The 21,698-nt window shown below is 30.3% G+C and overlaps 2 protein-coding genes, 1 long non-coding RNA gene and 1 pseudogene across 3 annotated transcripts; 2 read left to right on the top strand and 2 right to left on the bottom strand.

Moving 5' to 3' along the window:
• The first annotated feature begins 184 nt into the window (after positions 1-184).
• On the top strand, positions 185-3,261 carry LOC112460352 (zinc carboxypeptidase-like). Its single transcript, XM_025024996.1, has 7 exons — positions 185-259; positions 496-667; positions 1,055-1,573; positions 1,650-1,737; positions 1,902-2,104; positions 2,496-2,580; positions 2,830-3,261. The coding sequence occupies exons 2-7, from the start codon at positions 521-523 to the stop codon at positions 3,030-3,032; spliced, it is 1,245 nt and encodes a 414-aa protein (XP_024880764.1). The 5' UTR covers positions 185-259; positions 496-520; the 3' UTR covers positions 3,033-3,261.
• Positions 3,262-3,550: 289 nt separating this feature from the next.
• LOC112460353 lies at positions 3,551-6,115 on the top strand (annotated as a pseudogene).
• A 49-nt stretch (positions 6,116-6,164) lies between these two features.
• LOC112460354 (4-coumarate--CoA ligase 1-like) lies at positions 6,165-18,223 on the bottom strand. The gene is made up of 13 exons (XM_025024997.1): positions 17,923-18,223; positions 16,593-16,688; positions 16,292-16,411; positions 15,120-15,327; positions 14,424-14,899; positions 13,600-13,777; positions 13,291-13,512; positions 12,884-13,113; positions 12,167-12,304; positions 7,740-7,917; positions 7,439-7,660; positions 7,053-7,282; positions 6,165-6,404 (listed from the first exon to the last, which is right to left on the bottom strand). The coding sequence occupies exons 2-13, from the start codon at positions 16,611-16,613 to the stop codon at positions 6,237-6,239; spliced, it is 2,391 nt and encodes a 796-aa protein (XP_024880765.1). The 5' UTR covers positions 16,614-16,688; positions 17,923-18,223; the 3' UTR covers positions 6,165-6,236.
• A 2,706-nt stretch (positions 18,224-20,929) lies between these two features.
• LOC112460347 lies at positions 20,930-21,698 on the bottom strand. Its single transcript, XR_003041433.1, has 2 exons — positions 21,636-21,698; positions 20,930-20,962 (listed from the first exon to the last, which is right to left on the bottom strand). It is a non-coding gene; the product is annotated as an uncharacterized LOC112460347 (long non-coding RNA).

Genomic DNA, 21,698 nt, shown 5'->3' on the forward strand with positions numbered 1-21,698 from the left:
TGTTGTAAGAGATTTATATGCACAAATGGGTAAAATTTGTGACTTAATTATAAAAGATACATATTTACATTCTACAACACATAATTATACATGCAATAATGGAAAACTGCAGGACAACTAATAAGTATAAAAATACGCTATGACACTTTGATAAGAGGATGACAAATTATATGTGTAATTTTGGTGCCGTGTGTAACTCTGTATTTAAATGCGACGAACGTAACAGTATCGATTGCAAGTGTTCCTGTTTTACGGAAAGGTAAGTCGATATTCTCGAACAAGATTGAAAAAGTAAAAAATTTTTTAAAAATCATATAAGAATTAAATGTCTTGCTAATAAATTCAAAATCAGTATTTATCGGTTAATAAGTCCAGCTGTCTGTTAAGAGTTTCACAAGAAATACAAGTCTTTGTACATAATAAAAAACATTTACGATAATTGCAATAATTATAAATTTAAATTGTATAATGTATGACATCGTGAATTAAAATTAGAGGGAAGTGTGGTAACGGAATCATCATGTGGAGAGCAATAGTATTATGTACAGTCATCGGCCTGATAGCCGCCGAGAAGGCTACTTTTCACAATTATAAGGTCTTCAGAATTTCTCCGACCACAAACACGCACGTTGAATTACTACGCCAATTGACCGAGGTTTCTGATGGAGTAAGTAAAAATTGAAGCATAAATGGTAAATGCAAGTAATAAAGCAGACTATAAAAATAAAATAGAAACAAATGTGTTTCGTCGAAAATCCATTTTTAATATTACTGAATTGTAATTACATTAAAATTGCAAAATAGTTTTCACGTAATTTGCATAATGTAATTAAAATTCACAAAGTTTTATAAGTTTATAATTTGCTTATTAAATAATATTTATAAATTGAAAATTAATTAACAAGCATACGATAAATGTATAAGACTAAATTTAAATATATAACTATTAATTTTACGTGATTAATTAATTATTTATTTTTTAACTTCTAATTATATTGCAATCTGTCCTAATTTTGCACATTCAATAATAGGTTTGTCTTAAAATTATTTATAGCTTACTTTCTGGAAAGAACCGACTACCGTAAATACGTATGTAGATATTATGGTAGCTCCACACAAGCTGCCCGAATTTTACGAATTAATGGCTCAGATTAAAGCACCCCATCAAATTTATGTTGAAAACGTTCAGACACTAATCGATCAAACGACAAATCGGTCGACGTTGACGTCGCTCAATTTTGATGAGGGTTACCACACTCTCTGGGAAATCTACAAGAACCTGGATGATTTGGCCGAGCAATATCCCGGCAAAGTAGAAGTTGTCGTGGGTGGCAAAACATATGAGGGACGTCAGATCAAAGGCGTTAAGGTTTCCTTTAAGACCAACAATCCTGGAATCTTCATCGAAGGTGGTAATCACGCCAGGGAATGGATCTCTCCAGCGACTGTTATGTATATTCTTCATCAATTGCTGACCAGCACCGATCCAGAGATCAGAGATCTGGCTGAGAGCCACGATTGGTACATCTTCCCCGTATTTAATCCCGACGGATATGTGTACACGCATACCACCGTAAGTCTTGTTTTATAATACTAAATCAATTTATAAGTTTTAAGTACCTGTACGAAATTTTTTTGATCATTTCCAGAACCGAATGTGGAGAAAGACACGTGAGCTGCATGGTCTATTCTGCCGAGGTAGTGATCCTAATAGGAATTGGGGTTACAAATGGGGAAGTAAGCATTTGTATACTTTCTGTTAACCGAAGACTGCAATAATCAAAATAAACAGTTATTAAAAGTCCATATTATTTTAAAAACTGTAAAGAGCTGATGGGATTGCAGTTAATTCGCGATGTTTATCAACATTATTATATTTTGATTATATATTACATTCGTAGCTGGAGGCTCCAGCTCTTTCCCGTGTTCCGAAACTTATGCCGGAAGTGCACCATTCTCCGATATAGAAACGAAGAGCATGTCCGAATATATCAAAACCATTTCTGATAAATTTTACGCATACATCTCGTTTCACAGCTATTCACAGCTTTTGATGTTCCCTTATGGCTACACAAAGACTCATATTGAAAACTACGAGGATTTGGTGAGTAATTTTAATTGTAAAACAAATTAACATATAGTTCTAGAAAAAATGATAATGAAATCATGAATAAAGAATGGTGTTAAATTAATAAAATTATTATTGTTTTATTGTAACATTATTATCGTCACTATATCTATTAGAGATTGAGATTGTGCAACTTATTATCCAAACTACAAGTCAATGCAAAAATCATTGATTAAATATTGATAAGAAAAAATTGAGAACAAAATATAAATTCTCTCTCTGCATACTTGTTAGCCTAACTGATCCGATTCTTTAGTACTTAATATTTAGAGCAATCAAGTTTATCATTATTTTAGTGTAGATTAATCCAGAACAAAATAAGATTAATTCCGAAACAATTAAAGTTAATATATCTTTATGATTTTAGTATGCCATTGGTACAAAATCGGCTGACGCTCTTAAAAAGAGATATGGAACCGAATATCAGGTTGGAGATATTGCCGACACAGTTTGTAAGTAGAGACATTTTAATTTAATTTATTTTCCTTTCTCTCTCTCTCTCTCTCTCTCTCTCTCTCCCTCTTCTTTTTATCTATTATATTCTTAAATAGTTTTTAATTATCTTGGATAATTTACCATTAAAAAATTTACTTTTTCCTTATTATTTTAAAAATGTAACTGGATATTATTGCATTGCAATATTAAAATAATTGTTTATAAAAACATTGTTTTTTAAACTTATTTTGTAAAATTATTTTTAGACGTGGCTAGTGGAAATACTGTAGATTATATCGAAGGCGTTTACAATAAACCTATTGTCTATGTCTACGAGTTGCGTGATCAAGGTCAGTATGGTTTCTTGTTGCCTCCTGAGCAGATTATCCCAACTGGACAAGAAACTCTGGACTCTCTCGTAGTCATGTTCAAAGAGGCAAAGAGGCTTGGATACTCCAATAATATTTAAGCTGTTTATTGCAAATTGTCCTATAGACATTCTTTTATTAGACAATTTCCGATATTATTTTGTAATTGGCTGGTAACAATAACTTTTAGTTTTTAATTATTTTTTGTTTCTTAATTATTTGCTACAATTATTTCGATGTTTTGCGCCTATTTACTTTAGACACGTTATTTACTTCAAATCAATTGCTCCGAATATCTGCAACAGAATTAAAAACAATGTTGTCAATTAATAACTATATATAATTATTTACATTAATGACTTGCGTGTTTAAATTAGCTTTCGTCGGCGCGATAAATATTTGTGATGTGATTAAAAGTGAAGCTATCAATCGCGTAGTAACTAATCGACAAAGATAAAATCGAAATGGATAATGTATCATCGTAAAAGTATAAATATACACATAATATTTATGTAAAAATACAAACTAAACACTATTTTTAATACAATAATTATGTAAATTTATACGCATTGAAATAAACATATTTTTAGCAGGCATTTATCGATAATCTGTGAAACAACAGTGATAAATTATGAGATTTCTTCGGAACTAATTTGATAAACACGTGGTAGACATGTGATAAAACTCGATCTCTTTTCGGTAGATCTATCAATGTGATTCTTTTTCTCAAATAATGTTCTTGATATTTATTGGTACCGTGTGCACACAGTATTTAAATGTAATGTACGAGTAGTAGCGTTAATCACAAATACTCCGACTCGTAAAAGGTAAGACGTGCACGTGCATATTTCATCGAAAGAGACAATTTTTTAATTGAATAATAAAAATTATGTAATCCACTGATAAATCAATTATTTACTGCCATATAAATTCAAATTGTTTTGTGAAAATCTCTTCTCTTTTGAGGAAATTAAGAATATTATATATTTATATATAATTGTAATTATTATATATATATATAGATTGATAATTGATTCACGCATTAAAATGTACAGGATCATCATGTTGAAGATAATAGTGTTGTGTACGATCGTGTGCTTAATAGTCGCCCAAAAAGCTACTTTTAACAACTACAAAGTTTTTAGATTTATTCCTTCTACAGAGGCCCAAGTCAATGAATTACAACAGCTGGGAACAATTTTTGATGGAGTAAGTAGATTCTTTAAAGTAAACAATTATAAGGATAAAAAGATGAATATCCGTATAGAATTTTATTGAATCTTGAAGAAATTAATGTCATCTAAACTCATGTAATTATTTAAGACATTTAACTCAATTATTTTGTTACATTTACGAAATCTAATTTATGTATATGTACAAAAATTGATTTTAAAAATTTATATATTTAATTATTAATCGAATTTTATAAAATTACGAACAAATTTGAAAAATTTGTAAGAATTTTTGATAACTCTATGAAATAGGAATTATTAAATAAAAATTTCGACATACAAAACTAAATATTATTTTCAGTTTTCGTTCTGGGAAGAACCGAGTTTTGTAGGCAGAAATGTAGATCTTATGGTGGCTCCGCACAAGTTGCCCGAATTTTACGAAATGATGGCTCGGATCGGAATATCCTATCAAGTTTACATCGAGGATGTCCAAAAGTTGATTGACCAAACGATGCCTGAGAAGCAATCAACCTCATTTGATTTCAATAACTATCATACTCTTGAGGAAATCTATAAAAATCTAGATGACCTGGCTAAGCAGTATCCCGACAAAGTACAGGTGGTCGTGGGTGGCCGAACACATGAGGGACGTCAAATCAAAGGCGTGAAGGTTTCCTTTAAGGACAACAACCCTGGAATCTTCATCGAGGGTGGCATTCACGCCAGGGAATGGATCTCTCCAGCAACTGTTATGTATATTCTACATCAATTGCTGACCAGCAATGATCAGGACGTCAGAGATCTGGCTGAGAGTCACGATTGGTACATCTTCCCCGTATTTAATCCCGACGGATACGCGTACACACACACCACGGTAAATTTTTCTCTATACTATTACATTGCGTCATCTAAGTTGTAAATTAAATGAATTCTTTTAATTGCTTCCAGAATCGATTATGGAGAAAATCGCGTAAATCGTACGGTCTCTGCGTTGGAGCTGACCTTAATAGAAACTGGAATTACAAATGGGTGTGTAAGTATCATACATAGTATCCCGAACAGGGAATTATAACAATCAACAAATCAAATTAAATGATGTTGTAGTAGCCAAAAGTTTTTATATATAAAGATTGCGATCTAATACTCATTAACGCTATTATAATTCGTCATTTCTAGCTAAAGGCTTGACTGGCTTTCCGTGTTCTGAGCTTTACGCAGGAAATACGCCGTTTTCCGAGATAGAAACGAAGAGCCGAGTATATTGAGTCTATTTCTGACAAATTCTACACATACATCTCGTTCCACAGTTATTCGCAACTTTTGATGTATCCTTACGGTTACACGAAAGAACATCTCGATAATTACAAGGATTTGGTAAGAAATCATATTAATAAAGTAAAAATATTGATAATAGCAAGAATATAATATTTCTTAAAACATTATATTGTAATATTTATGATTTTAGCATGCTATTGGTTTGAAATCAGCTGCAGCTCTTGAACAGAAATACGGAACTAAATTTCGAGTCGGAAATGTTGCTGAGACGATTTGTAAGTTTAATTTGAGTGTTTTGATTTATTTTATTTATTGTATTTGTACAATTTAATCATTTAATCCATTCTATTGCAATTAAAATTAATCTTTATTTATTTCTTCATAATTCAAACTAATTTATTCATTGCATCTCTCAGAGGATTAAAATAATTGCAATTTTTAATACGTAAATTGCTTTGTTAAACACTGTGAATTAATTTCTAGATGTGTGCACCGGAATTAGCGTGGACTATATTAAAGGCGTTTACCATACACCTATCGTATATACTTACGAATTACGCGATCGCGGTCGTTACGGCTTCTTACTGCCTCCTAATCAAATTATTCCATCTGGAGAAGAGACAATGGATTCTCTCGTAGCCATGTTTAAAGAAGTAAAGGCACGCGGATATTTCAAAGAAAATTTGTATTAATATAAATATTTGTATTAATTTTAATAAAATAATTTTTTATAAGTCAGAAAAGATATTTTAACAACTAGTAATAATGCACATTTATAATATCTATTATTTTAAAGTAAAACGCACAATTACATATACATATATAAATTTCATTATTATGGAAAAATTTAATTAATTAGTTGTCGTACGTCACCAGTTTCCTCGTCATTGCTTTCAAATCTTTTCTTGAAATTTTCCCTGACCCCGTATATGGGAAGCTTTCTAAAAATATCACTCCTGCACGTAGTTTGCAGTGATCCATCATGTTGTTTGCTACAAAGTCTATCAATTCCTGTTCCGTCACCTGTATACAAAAAAAAGTAAACCAATGTAAGAAAAAACATTCTAATACATAAAAAATATTTCCTATTTTATTAAAAGTAATGTACATAATATAATGATACTCTTTCTCTCTCTCTGTCTCTCTCAACATAATGTTCAATTTAATTTACTGTGAAATAAAAGATATAGAAATTTATATGTTACTTTTATACTTAAAATATAAAAAAAATCTAAAAACTTTATAAATGAATTTTAAAACAAACTAATATCAGTCTTATATCATATCACACTTTTATTCTATAGAATTATAATCGAAAGCATTTGGCAAAGACAATGTACTTTGTCTAAAACTTTTTTTTCTCCGCGATTCTTTTATTTCTTATCGAACCCTTACCTATTTACTTACTTATTTAAACTGATTTATTCATCGCTCTTTGATCTTGAATTAACGCGCAAATTTTTCCATTTGTCATCTTAGTTGTCCTATCATGTCTTGTAAAATAACGTCTTTGTTTCATATGAGAATAATTCTCTATTTATTACATTTTTAAGAAGATATCACGGAATATATACAAAATCAGTTAGCAATTATTTTATTGGTATTGGGCAGATTTTATTTTGTAAAAACTTTTGTTTTTTATTTTATTATATTTCCAATAAAAAATTGTACCTTAGCGCCAGGTTTTTTGATGACAAAAGCAACAGGGTGTTCGTCATCTATTGCATGAGGTACTCCTATTACTACAGCTTCTAGCACTGCTGGATGCGATGTTAAGACATTCACGACTTCTGTGGGAGAGATTTGATATGCTCTGTACTTTATAAGATCCTTTATCCTGTCTATAATGAACAATTCCCCATCATCGTCGAAATAACCGATATCACCTGAGTGTAGCCATCCTAAAAAAATTCCAAATTTATTTTTGTGATTTTCACAGAATTATTAGATATATGTTCTTTAAGATATAATGGAATATAATTTATTTACTTTACATTGTAATTGACCTTTAAATATAATTACATTAAAATGTAATTACTACTATAGAAACTCTTTACCTTTCTCATCAACCGTACTTTTCGTCGCCTCCGGATTTTTATAATAACCAGTCATTATGCCTGGTAGTTTTATGCATATTTCTCCTGATTGATTTGGACCAAGTACTTTCCCGCTTTCTGGGTCCACGACCTTCATTTGCACATTCTTGGATACTATTCCGTTAGATCCGTTCTTACTATTTGGCAGTTGCAACGTGGCGCAACCACCAAGTTCCGTCATCCCTAGAAACGTGAAATATACAGGCCAAATTTTACAAAATATAAATACATTAATATTTTATCACATTATAACAATATTTACCGAAACATTGCAATATCTGGACATGTGGCAAAATATGTCTTAATTCTTCCTGGACTTTTGGTCTAATTGATGTACCACTGCCCATTATGACTTTTAAAGATGATAATTGATATTTCTTTAACTGATTTGATTGGAGTAACCGATTCATCATGCTTGTACCAAGGAAAGCAGCTGATACCTAGACAAAAAAAAATAATTTATATTTTTTTATTATCGCATATTATGCTCAAATATAAAAATCAATTACATGTAAACATAAAACCAATTATGCACTAATTTACAATATTAATGAATAAATTCTAAGTAGATTACGCGATGTGATGTTCTTCGTTGTTTACAATTTGAATTTATCTTGATTCCAAGATTGGAAAATTATTAACATCTAATTAGCTATTAATTCATCAAAGTGCAATTCTTTATTCTCAAATGCATCATCAGATGAGAAATATTAATAGAGAGTTAATAGCGCTGCTAATATTATATCTATTGCTATCATAGTAACAAGTACTTTAAATTATCGTAAATTATTATTACTTTAAATTGAGAACGTTACGATTTAAAAGCAGTTGATTCAACTGTATCGTAGGATTCGCAAAGAAGTAAAAGCTAAATCACATTGTGATTATCTATAAGATTTATCTATTCCAGAAAGTCTATGCCAAGGCAATATATCTCAGTTATCACTCTTTCTCAAAACAGCAAACTTTAAAAAAAAAATTCTTTTACTTTAAATATTTCATTAAAGAGCTTTTTATAGATAAAATAATATTACTTTGTATTTTTCGATTAATCGGCAAGTCATCTCCTCATCAAATTCCGGATAGATGATCGCTTTGGTACTTTGCCTGATCCCATCGAAGTTCATCATTATCCCAGTCAGCCAATAAAGAGAAGAGTACCAAAGTGATGGCACATTGGCCATATTAATATTGTTTTGCTGGCTGAGAAATAACATAGAGTAGTTGGACAGTTCGACGCCCTTTGGCATTCCCGTGGTGCCTGATGAATGCATAATGCATGCTGTCTTCTTCACGTCATCGAGCTCGACGTAACGAAAATTTATCACTTCGGTATCGTTGCAATTTCTCAAGATATCGGAGAACGAAATCGCGCCAACATGCTTGCCGAAGACTACCACCGTAGAATTGCAATTCTGCTCTTTTAGCGCGCTCAAGACAACATTCACGGATTTCTCGCTGCAGAAGATTATCTTCGGGGTCGTCATTTGCAAAAAGTACAGCATATTTTCTGATAAATAAACTCAATGTTAAATAATATCATAGAGTCAAATTATATCTAATTAACGGAAAATGGATAAAACTGAATTATTGTTAGCTATAGAAATGCATTATTTCTAATTTACTAATCTAATTAAGTATAATTAAGTGGGAACAATTTTAATAATAAACATTGCAAAAGAACTTACGTAAGTCCAAGTTCTCGTTCCATGGATTGAAGATTGCGTTGATGTAAGTTGCCGAAAGACAAGGCACGATGGAGTTGAGATGATTACCTGTGCACATACTAATAACGTCGCCAGATTTGATTCCATGTTTTTGCAACCACAAGGCACATCTCACAATTTTATCTTGCAACTCTGCGTATGTGACTGTTTCTTCAGTAAGTGCGTCCAACTGCATAATATTATTATTATAAACAATGTTCCAAAATCACAAAAAGTTAGTCTTATTGCAGAGTCAGAGTTTCACAATCAACAAGAACAGTATATAATTTGGGAAAACCTGTTTTAACTAATATTATAACATAATTAAATGAAATATAAATATTGCAGAATTGCAATTATTTGCAATAAATTTATAAACAGTTTTATTTAAATCTGTTTTAGTAACTCTTCAGATTAATTTCTTTTTTTTTTAAACGCCTATTAAATCATGTCTCGGATAGTGTGCACAATTGATAGCCTTAAGGCATTTATTGCATTTACTTAATAATTACTTCTTATACAATTTAACATTTTATAAGATTTAAAGCAACACAGTTTTATTTGATAATGTTAAAAACAAATAAAACAGATGGTTGTGTTAGTATTAAGACTGATTCCGCAATCATTCCAAATTGTAATTTTTTACTTACGTATGCAATTTTATCCCCATGACTTCTAATGCTAATCCACATTAATTCTCCGATACTCTTGTAACGACTCAAATTATCCCTCACGGGGCCCTTGTAAATGCCATTTTCGATGGTAAAATTCTAGAAATAACAGAGAAGCATGACAATTTTAATTGCTTATCGCAATGCTTTTGAGTTATGTGTTTTTAATGTCTATGTTTCACGTCATACATTTATGAGTTTTAAAATGCATAAAAGGATTAACTACACAAAAAATCATCGGTTCCTCTAGCTCTAGCACTTACCTTCGTTTCATTGTTAATCATTTCGCCAGAAGTATCCGAGTCTCAGATTGTAAATGTAGGATTTTGAATGCGATCCAACAATGTCACTCTACAAAACAGCATGATGTAGCACATTTCATAATTGTTCTAAATTAACTAGAATTAACTGAAATTACTTATTAAATGTATATGTGTGTATACACACACGCACGCACTCACGCGCAAAGATAGATTTTTCTTCTAAAATTATTTCTATTATAATTTAAGTAAGATTGACGTACCGCTATTATTTTTATTATTTATCAATTTTTTGTGCTTTCTAGCACACAAAGAATGTTTATTAACGCAGTGTATTTTATTAGTTATTATAGATAGTAATAAAATCTGTTATTTCATCAAAATTAAATTTTATTACACTATTAAAACAAAATAACAATTTTCCTGTATAGTCTTTAATCTTTATTTTATCTTTATCAATATAAATGCTAATTTCATCGAGAGTTGACCGTATAACACTCAATAAAAAATGACATTTATAGCAGCAGCAGTTTACCTTGAGAGCGACTATAAATCATTTAAAACCAAGAACTATGATGAAGTAAAATAAGGATAAATGATATATCTTGTCTTGAAAACAATAGAAAAACAATGGAAAAAGATAAAGTTTTAATATTGTCAATTATTTGATCTAGCAATTATAATATATCTATTCTTATGTATAAAGAAGAACAATACTAAAATGTTCAACAAATACTCGCTCGTAAACAAAAATAGACACTATTTAAGAAGTAATTACTAAAAAGCCACTGCTACACCGCTACGCTTTTAAATTTAGTAAATTATTGTAAACGATAATATATAAATACAGATAAATAGAGACACTCTATAGACTGTAATGCTTACCTATATAAAAGAGATTTAAACTTGTAGAGGATGCACAATACTCTTTTGATTACAAGTGTCTAAATATCCGATAAACAATGAGAAAAAAATAAAGGAACTTGAACACAAAAATCAATAACGTCAGTTCCAACCATGAAGAAGATTCCGTGCGTCTGACAGATAGAAAATTTTCTCCAACTCGAGGATTATCTTTTCCAGTCAACACAAACAAGTGAGTAATGACGTAACGACCGTTAATATATTGCATTGCATGTATCTACATCAGATTATTTATCGCACATATAGATATTTCTAGAGAGATATTTATGATATTTTTCTTTCGTAAACGGAAAGCCTTCACATGTTGCGCAAATCATACATTTTGTTATGTCATTGTTTTTACTAACTCAATCATGATATACGTTATTCTCGACGTTTATCTTATAGGGAAACATTATCTTATAGGAAAACATTCCTAAAATTGACAACAAAATGTGTCTAGTTTTAATGCTAGATTTGATGGAAATGTTGGTGAAATTATCTGTAGAAGTATAGTATTTTAACTTATTCTATCATTTTAATTATAAACATAAATACTCCAATTATTTAAAATAACCTAATATCTTCGTAATATTTTAGTTTTTTTATAAGCTTTTATAAATTTTAATATAAATTCAGTTAATCATTATTATATTTCAATATTAGATGCAATCGTTATTCTTTAAAACGTAAAATGTGTTTTAGATTCAGCGGAATCACTATTTATATCAGTAACATTTATTGCGTGTGTGTGTTTATGCTTATCGTCATTAGCTACGTCTTGCAAAATGATAATTACCGGCTTTTTATCATCTCTAGATTGATGCCTGACAAGAGAAGAAAGGCAAAGATATGTCAAAATTCCAAAGAACATGAGTTATTGGTATATATTTGATTTTAATAAGATATATTCTGAGCTCTTAAGCTTCCCGAAAAACACCCTGAACCATTTTACATGCTTACCGAGTCCAGATCATACATAAAATTACATAAAATAGTATATGACATTTCTTTTCAATTTGACATCATTCTATCTTCACTTCTTAGTTGGTCAGTGACTTGTCGGACACCCTGTATATTATATGCATTCATAAATTTTGCATTATCGGATAGATATAATTAAGTAGTATGCTCAAATAATTTTTTAGCTATTTCTTTTAAATCTTTCCTCGCAATTTTTCCTGAACCTGTATATGGAAAAGCATCCAGAAATATCACTCCTGCACGTAGTTTGAAATGATCCATCATGTTTTTCGCTACAAAGTCTATCAATTCCTGTTCCGTCACCTGTACAAAGAAAATTATAGCAATGCAGAAACATTCTTATACATTAAAAATATGTCTTATATTATTTGTACTAAAAAGTAATGTATAAATAATTTGTATAATCCAATAATGTATAATTTTATTTATTATGAAATAAAGAAATAGACATTTAGATATTGCTTGTAAGTAAAATATTACAAAATCTTTTATAATAACAATTTATTAAGAACTTTATTATGTAATTTTTAAAACTAACTCAATGTCAATCTTATATCAAACCATGTTTTATCTTACAGAGTTCCAGTTAAAAGCGTTAACTAAGGCAATATATTTTTATCTAGAAGTTTTATTCTTTTCGCTATTCCTTCATGATTGAATATCAAATCTTCACTCATTTAAACAGATTTATTCATCAGGCTCTAATTTTGATCGCATTAACGTCTTTATTTTTATGAGCTTGATTCTCTATCTATTAGATATTTGTTAGAAATTTAAAAAAAATATTCCACGGAATAAATCGGTTTATTCTGTTGGTATTTGATTTCATTTTATAAATATTTGTTCTACGATATCTTATCATGCTAACAAAAAAAATTGTACCTTGACATTAGGCCTTTTGGTGACAAAAGCAAGAGGGTGCTCATCGTCTAACTCATGAGGTACTCCTATTACTGCTACTTCTAGCACTGCTGGATGTGACATTAACACATCTTCGATTTCTCCGGGTGAAATCTGATAGCCTCTATATTTTATGAGTTCCTTTATTCTGTCAACAATGAACAATTCCCCATCATTGTCAAAATAACCAATATCACCGGAGTGTAGCCATCCTAAAAAAGGTGCAAATTTATTTTTGTGATATATTATATTTTCACGCCATTATTAGATATGTTCGTTAAGACATAGTGGTATATAATTTATTTACTTTACATGCATTAATCATAAATGACTTTTAAATATAATCATATATTATTACGTAATTATTATTATAGATAGAAACTCTTTACCTTCCTCATCAATCATACTTTTCGTCGCCTCAGGATTTCTATAATAACCAGTCATTATGTTTGAAGATTTTATCCATAATTCTCCCGACTGATTCGGACCAAGTACTTTTCCGTTTTCTGGGTCCACGATTTTTATTTGTGCATTCCTATCTACTGTTCCACAAGATCCGTTCTTGTGATTCGGTAGTTGCATTGTTACGCCACCACCAAGTTCCGTCATTCCTAAAAATACAAGAAATATAATCAAACTTTCATAACACACACGCATTAACATATGCGAATATCTTATCGCATTATAGCGAAATTTACCGTAACATTGCAATATTTGGACGTGCGGTAAAATACATCTCATTTCTTGCTGAACTTTCGGCTTAACTGTTGCACCAACGCATAATATTGTTTTCAAAGATGATAAAGAATATTTCTTTATATAACCCGCTTTGAGAAACCGATTGAACATGCTAGAGCTCAAGAAAACAATTGCTACCTAGAGAATAAAATAATTTACATATTTGGATTCCGTCATATTATTGCGCAAATAAGAAATTACATATAAACATAAAACTCATTATACAATTTATAATAGAAATAAGTACACATAAGCATAAAACGCTATTATGATACATTTTTTTTTAATTACAATTTGCACATATCTTGATTGCAAGATATTATTCTGTAATTCGCTATTAATTCATCAAAATGCAATTTGTTACCCCAAATATATGTCACGTATGAATGACAAGTTTTGATTAAAAAAAAAAGAAAAAAAAGAAAAAAGAACTGATCGCATTATTCTATTAGTAATAACTTATCGCGTCAGTTATTAACTTATCAAATTGAAAACATTACAGTATGTTCAAGGCCGCAATTTTATGCGAGTGAAGAAATTTAAATTCAAGGAAGTTGACTTCACTTCACAATTCAGTTCAATTTCATCATAAAATTCATGAAAGAATAAAAGCTAAATTATCGTGATTACTTATGTATATAATAGGAAATGCTACATATTTACATAACGTGAAATTTTAGTTATCATAATTTTTGTTTACAGAAAATTTTGCATATAAAAATTATTCCTTTTAAATGCCCGATAAACCAAGTCCTTTATATTTAATAAATTAATATAATATTACTTTGTATTTCTCTATCAGTTGACAAGTCATCTCCTCGTCAAATTTTGGATAAAGTATCACTCTGGAACCATAAACAATCGCAATGAAGTTCATCAATATTCCACTCAGCCAATAAAGAGAAGAAAACCAAAGTGATGGCTTGTTATTCATGTCCAAAGTGTTTTCCTGACTAAGAGCTAATATAGCGTAGTTGGACAGTTCGACACCTTTCGGCAAACCCGTAGTGCCTGACGAATGCGTGATGCATGCAGTCTTTTTGATGTCGTCGAGTTCGATGTAACGGAAATTTGAGACTTCCGCATCGTTACAATTGTTTAAAATATCAGAAAACGAAATTGCATCGACATGCTTGCCGAAAATCACCACCGTGGGACTACGATTTTTTTCTTTTATCGCCCTCAAGACGACATCCACGGATTTCTCATTGCAGAAGATTATCTTCGGCATGGTCAGTTCCAAAACGTGCATTGCAGTTTCTGATAAAAAAAATAACTCAAAAGTAATAAAAGATTGAATACTATGTTTAATATTATTGTTTATTCAAACAATAAAAAAATTGTATTTAATTAATGCAAGATGTAATTGTATTTGCGTGTATGTTATCGAAAATGAATTAATTTAATTAAATTTAATTAATTTAATTTAATTAAATATATATAGCATGCGGGAATATTCGATAATCGCGAAAGAACTTACGTAAATCCATATTTTCGTTCCACGCATTGAAAATTGCATTGATATAAGCTGCTGAAAGACAAGGCACGATGGAGTTGAAATGATTATCCGTGCACATGCTGATAACGTCGCCGGATTTAATTCCTCGTTTTTGCAACCACAAGGCGCATCTCACAACTTTATCTTGCAGCTGCCCGTATGTTACCGTTTCATCAGTGAGGGCATCCAACTAAACAAAATTATCTTATCAAAAGTATTTTGTAAACATAAAGGAAGTTATATTGCAGAGTCGCAATTCAAAAAACAATCCATTATTCCTGAACACGTATTTCTTACCGATATATTAAAACAGAATTAAATTTAGCAAAAGCGTAATTGTAATAATTTCAATTTAATTTTTAAAGAATTCTATTTAAATTTGTTTTTGTGCTTCTTTTTAAATTATTATTTTTAAAAATATCTATTAAAATATATTATGCAAAATTTGTTAAAATAATAATTTTACGATAATTATTTCTTTTATCTCACTAATTTTTATAATAAAATTAAAAATAAATAAATTTTATTTTTGACAATATTAAAATAAGAGTTTTATTTTGCAGAATACTGTTGTTAGCGTTAGGATTAATTCCGCAATTATTTCAAATCTACAAGTTAATTTTCTTTTTACACGTCTCTTTTTATATCTCTGTATCTAATAAACTTTTTGCTCTCTATTTGCTAACGTAAACATATAACATATAACATATAAAAAAAATTTTTTATAAAAAACTTTTAATAAGCTGTTTTTTGTAGAAAAGCATTATAACATGCGAGGAAAACACATGTCATCTATGAAACAATATTAAGCCTTTATTTTCTGAAAAATGTTTTCCATCATTCTGCTCCGTATTTTATATTAAATTATTAATGTATGTCTTCTACATATGTATTCTCTTTTAACACTTCTTGCTTATCTCATACCTTACACAAAACCAGTTTTATGTAACTCAACATGTATTGTATAAATAATTTCGAACAGCAATCGCAATAGATTCTACCTTCAACATCGTTAATATCAGCTTTTAAGTTTTAGAATATGTTTTTATTGAATCTTCTTTCTTATTTAGTCAAATATTATAAGCTTTAAAATTTATATCTTTTTTTCTTGAAAATCTCATATGTTTTACTGTCACATTTGATCGTTAACTCACGTGTGCGATATTATTCCCATGACTTCTTATGCTAGTCCATATCATTTCTCCGACACTCTTGTAGTTATTCAAAGTATGCTTCGCTCGACCCTTGTAAACGCCATTTTCCACGGTAAAATTCTGTAAACGACATAAATGTCAAATTGTTTTAATTGTTTATCGTCTTTAATGTCTTTGCGCCATATATCTTTAATATATATATTTAATGACAATCGTACATTTACAATTTTTTTCTTTAAATGTAACATCTGAAAAAAATTACATCAATGAATCATCACATCGCTGATTTTAATATACTTACCTTCGAGACATGTTCAACCATTTCATTAAAAATATCTAGGTCTGCCGTCGTGAATGTGAGATTCTGAATGCGATCCAACAAGATCACTCTACAATACTGCATCATAAATAGATCATTATGTAGTTGTTCTAAATTAAGCGAACTGAAATTGATTATCAACGTATATGAAATATATGTTTATCAATATGTTGGAACATAGACGTATACGTGTTGAAAGAATATAATATATACATATATAAAGATATAAATACACTCCACTTTCGAAATCAATTTTAATAAAAGTGAGACTAATATATTGCTTAATATAATTTTTTATAATGATTAATGTTTTACTTTAACTTAAAAAATAATGTTTTTTAAATCATATCTTATTAGTTGTTACATTTGCATAACAATAAAAATATAATAATTAAAAATATTAGTTTTTTACAATAAATAAACAAACGACTAAGCAGAAGCTAAATAATATAAAACGGCCAATTTTTGAGCATTTACAAGATGTTAAAATTATATTTAATAATTTCAATAGTATACAGTCGTTAACGTTTTGTGCCTTACTTGGCCTTCTTCGGAACAATAAAAAACTAAACTAATTTACAATAACTGTTCTATCTGCAGATTTTTTCACTGATTGGATTTTATTACGCTATTAAAGCAATGACGGTTTTGCTGCAAAATTTTTTACCTTTGTTAAGTTATGCAGATGCTGATTTCATCGTAAAAGTTTGAATACACGTATAATACACACTTTTAACAAAAGAGAACAGGCACACACACAATAAAATACATTTAATAATAGCAATTGATCTTCAGAGCAACTGCAAGTCGTTTGAAACCGAAAATTAAATTATTTTAAAATAAAATAGAGTTACCTTTACTTTTAAAACATGATATAAAAAAATATAACATTTTAATTGTCATCGTTTACTTTATCTAACAGTTAAATATACACTGAAAAAAGGTTTTAGTTATAATAACCAAGGTTTATAATAACCAAGGTAAAATAGTTTCAACTAAACGGTTTAGTGATTATGATGAAATTATAACTAAAACCTTTTTTCAGTGTATATCTATGTATGAGAGAAAGGATACTTAAAAATTTGAAAAAATATATCTTAAGTATCCTTTCTCTCATATACATAGATATACTCGGTTGTGTAAACAAAAATAAGTACAATGAAGTAACTATTAAAAGTCACTACTATACGCGGCTGCCAAATTCAATAAATTATTGTAAATGACGATAAATAAATAATACAGATAGAGGCACAATAGATTCTTATGTTTATACACAAAGATAATTTAAGCTTAATTAAAAAATGTACAATACCTTTGGTTACAAATATCCGAATATCCGGCGTGCAAGGGGAAAAAAATAAAGAAATTTGAATAAAAATTGGTAACGTTGATTGCAACAAAGAAGATTTCGTATTTAATGGACGTATTAATTTTTTCAGTACGCGAAGATCATCCTCTCCAACGAATACTCGGCAGACAAGTCAATAATAGTACACTTACAAGCGCTGTTAACAATAGACTGCAAGCATTTACTGACTATCCACTGGTTATGTATCTCTATATATCTATGATCCCACCATCACAAATTACATAAAGCTTGCTCGAATCGTACGTGTAAATCATAAAATTATGTAATTACTATTATTATCGAATAGTCGTAATATTTTTTATTCAGTGTTTTCTAATATTTATGTAAGAAAAAGTATTTTTAAACTAGGTAGTTGCATAACTATGTGCACAGAAAATTATCCATCGGCATTTCCGCTTTAAAAACGCGCGTAAAATGCGATTGGATCATTTTCCTTATATACATGGTTATACAAATATATAGTTATACAAATATGGTCTTATCGCGGTTTTATAACAGCAGTGCCTTATCATTTATCATACAGGATTTTCACAAGATAGGTCAGCTCCTTCATACTTTAGGGCGTTGCACTTTACAGACATTGTATTTAATGTAAAAGTCAACACTAGTGTGATATACTCCCTATATAATACGTATAGAATGCAATGTTGTACTTATCGAAATAGATGTAGAACTCTATGTAGAACAAGTTTATGATGATTGTTCCCCCGATGTCGATCTTTTTTGGCCTAAAGACTTTGAACTTCCCTTAAACAAAAAATATCGTGTATACGCGGCCACGGTTTGTCTCAGAATAATGATGGTGTTAATCTACAACTGATAACATGAAAGATAGCAGCACTAAGCACAAAGAAACAGAGGTACCCAGTTTGACCCGCCTACCCGGTTTTACCCTACTTTTTCCCCTACTTTTAACGAAATTTAAGTGTACGATACTGATCTGAACTCTTGCGAATAAAATGTAATAGGTATTTTAAAACATTTTATCGATAATAATAGATATATGTGTTGTGAATTATAAAACACTTCTTATATAATATTCGAGTCTTGAGGTTCATGTGATTTTTGCAATTTGAGTAATTTAGTTTGAAATCAGTTGCAGTTTTTAAGCAAATAGAACACAGACTTGAACATTGGATCGGAAACGTTGGTGAAACGAAATTTTGATTAATTCTAATTATTGTGCATATACATATATTTTAATTATTTGCAATAATTTACCGTAATATTGGAGAAGTCACTATGATTTTGTAAATTTTAACTTGTATTTGGTTAGATGTTATTATGTTTCAATATTATTAAAATAGGTGAAATTTACAAACATTGTCTTTTTGATCATAATATATGTTCTAAATTTATCAGAAAACAATCACTATACATTATATCAGAAATATTTATTGTATGTATGTCTCTTTCAGCTACGAAAATGATAATAATTATGGACAGGGTTTTATGTTGTGCTTTGATTAGATTGTTCAAGGAGACAAAAGGAGAAATCTCGGACTCCTTCATAACTACATTTATGAAAATAAACAATGTAGAAATTATTAAAAAAATTGAATAATATGTACTTGATTTTGATAAGATATATTTTTCTAAGCTTTTATGTTTAATTTGCAGTTATATTCTACCTACTTAGAACTTGATCCGTTCACTCGTTATCGAGATCTCAACATCTTGAGTACTCGCAACCCGTCGCGTCGCGTAAATGAGTCACGGTCGGTCTGATCGCTCCGCGTGTACTTGGCGCGAGACACTACCGTGTCCCTTGATAACCATTTTCAACAAGACAAGTATTATAAACGTGAAACAAAAATTATTCAATAATTTTTTCAAGTTTTGCTTACATACAACTCGCTAAATAAGTAGTCATACAATCCTGTTCACCTCAGTCCTATTACTCGTTTCCAAGTGTAGTGACTTCTCTTCATATACATGTGTTGCGCACCTGGATTATACACATTGTATATGGGACCTACAGTTTAACGCCGATTCCGAGCGGCTATATTTTTTAAGAAAAGTTCTCGTGGCAAAACATACTCTCGGTGGTTTGCCATTGCCTTCCGAGAGGAGAACGAGCGAATAAAATTTTCTAGCTCTACCGGGACCTTTGGCTCAATAGACCAGTGCGCTGTCTACCAGGCCACGGTACGCTCCTCTAATCCTGTTATTACAGCATTAATTAAACATCTGCAAACACATTGCGATTATCTGTAACGACCTTTACAACATAAAAACTCTACAACATATGTTAAGGTCAAAGTCACTGAAAGCTGGAAGTGAGTCAGTTAATCTAAAAATTTATCGCAACAGTGAGCATTATTTTATTTGATAACGAGAGGTGGACCAGTTTTTTGGCGCGCGATCGTATCATGCGTCGCGTTCGTTGCTCGCTACATAATTCGACTTTCGTTATATGAGATGTTGCTTACTTGTTGCTAAGAGATTTAACAACCGAAACTGCGTTCGGTGAGCGCGTTATCATTGCTATTACTTCATTCTATCCTTGTTTTACATTTAATGATCGATGAAGATAGAGTGACGCAATAACGCTAACAGCAAGCTTCTCAACAACGCCCTAAGCCATTTTACATACCTATTACCGAGTACAGATTATCCTTTCTCATGTGCTCATTCGCTTATCAGATCTTTTAATTAATTACTTAATAACTATTGCGAATTTTACACAAAATAGTATATGACTTTTCTTTTCAATTTGACTCATTCTATCTTCACTTCTCGGTTGGTCAGTGATTTGTCGGACACCTTGTATATTATATGCATTCATAAATTTTGCATTATCGAATAGATATAATTAAGTAGTATGCTTAAATAATTTTTTAACTATTTCTTTTAAATCTTTTCTCGCAATTTTCCCTGAACCAGTATATGGAAAAGCATCCAGAAATATCACTCCTGCACGTAGTTTGAAGTGATCCATCATGTTCTGCGCTACAAAGTCTATCAATTCCTGTTCCGTCACCTGTACAAAAAAAATTATAGCAACGCAGAAACATTCTTATACATTAAAAATATTTATTATTTTATATTAAAAAGTAATGTACGAACAATTCGTATAAGCCAATAATGTATAATTTTATTTATTATGAAATAAAGAAAATAGACATTTAGATATTGCTTGTAAGTAAAATATTACAATAGTATATTGTGCACGAAGGGGCGAAAGTAGCGTTTTTCAGACGAGTGTGAAGTTGGCCGCCCTCGCCTTCAAATCACACGAGTCTGAAAAAGCTTTTGCCCCGAGGCGCACACGATATTTTTCACAATATCTTTACGGAAAATTCGACCTCCATGCCTAGAGAGAAGCGAGAGTGGCCATTTCACGCCAGGACGGCATAGCGGGACGAAAGTAACCACTTTCCTCCCTAGGGCGGAAAGTGATCACTTTCGTCCCTAAGGCAGAAAGTGGCCACTTTCGCCCCTGTTTAGCGGGACAAAAGTAATCACTTCTGATCTGACTTTGATCGCATTAACGTCTTTATTTTTATGAGCTTGATTCTCTATTTATTAGATATCTATTAAAAATTTTAAAAAAATATTCTACGAAATAAATCGGTTTATTCTGTTGGTATTTGATTTTATTTTATAAATCTTTGTTTTATGATATTTTATCACGCTAACAACAAAAATTATACCTTGACATTAGGCCTCTTGGTGACAAAAGCAAGAGGGTGCTCATCGTCTAACTCATGAGGTAC

The sequence above is a fragment of the Temnothorax curvispinosus genome, unplaced genomic scaffold (genome assembly GCF_003070985.1).
Source record: "Temnothorax curvispinosus isolate PA1 unplaced genomic scaffold, ASM307098v1 QBEX01010452.1, whole genome shotgun sequence".
Classification (NCBI taxonomy): Eukaryota; Metazoa; Arthropoda; class Insecta; order Hymenoptera; family Formicidae; genus Temnothorax; species Temnothorax curvispinosus.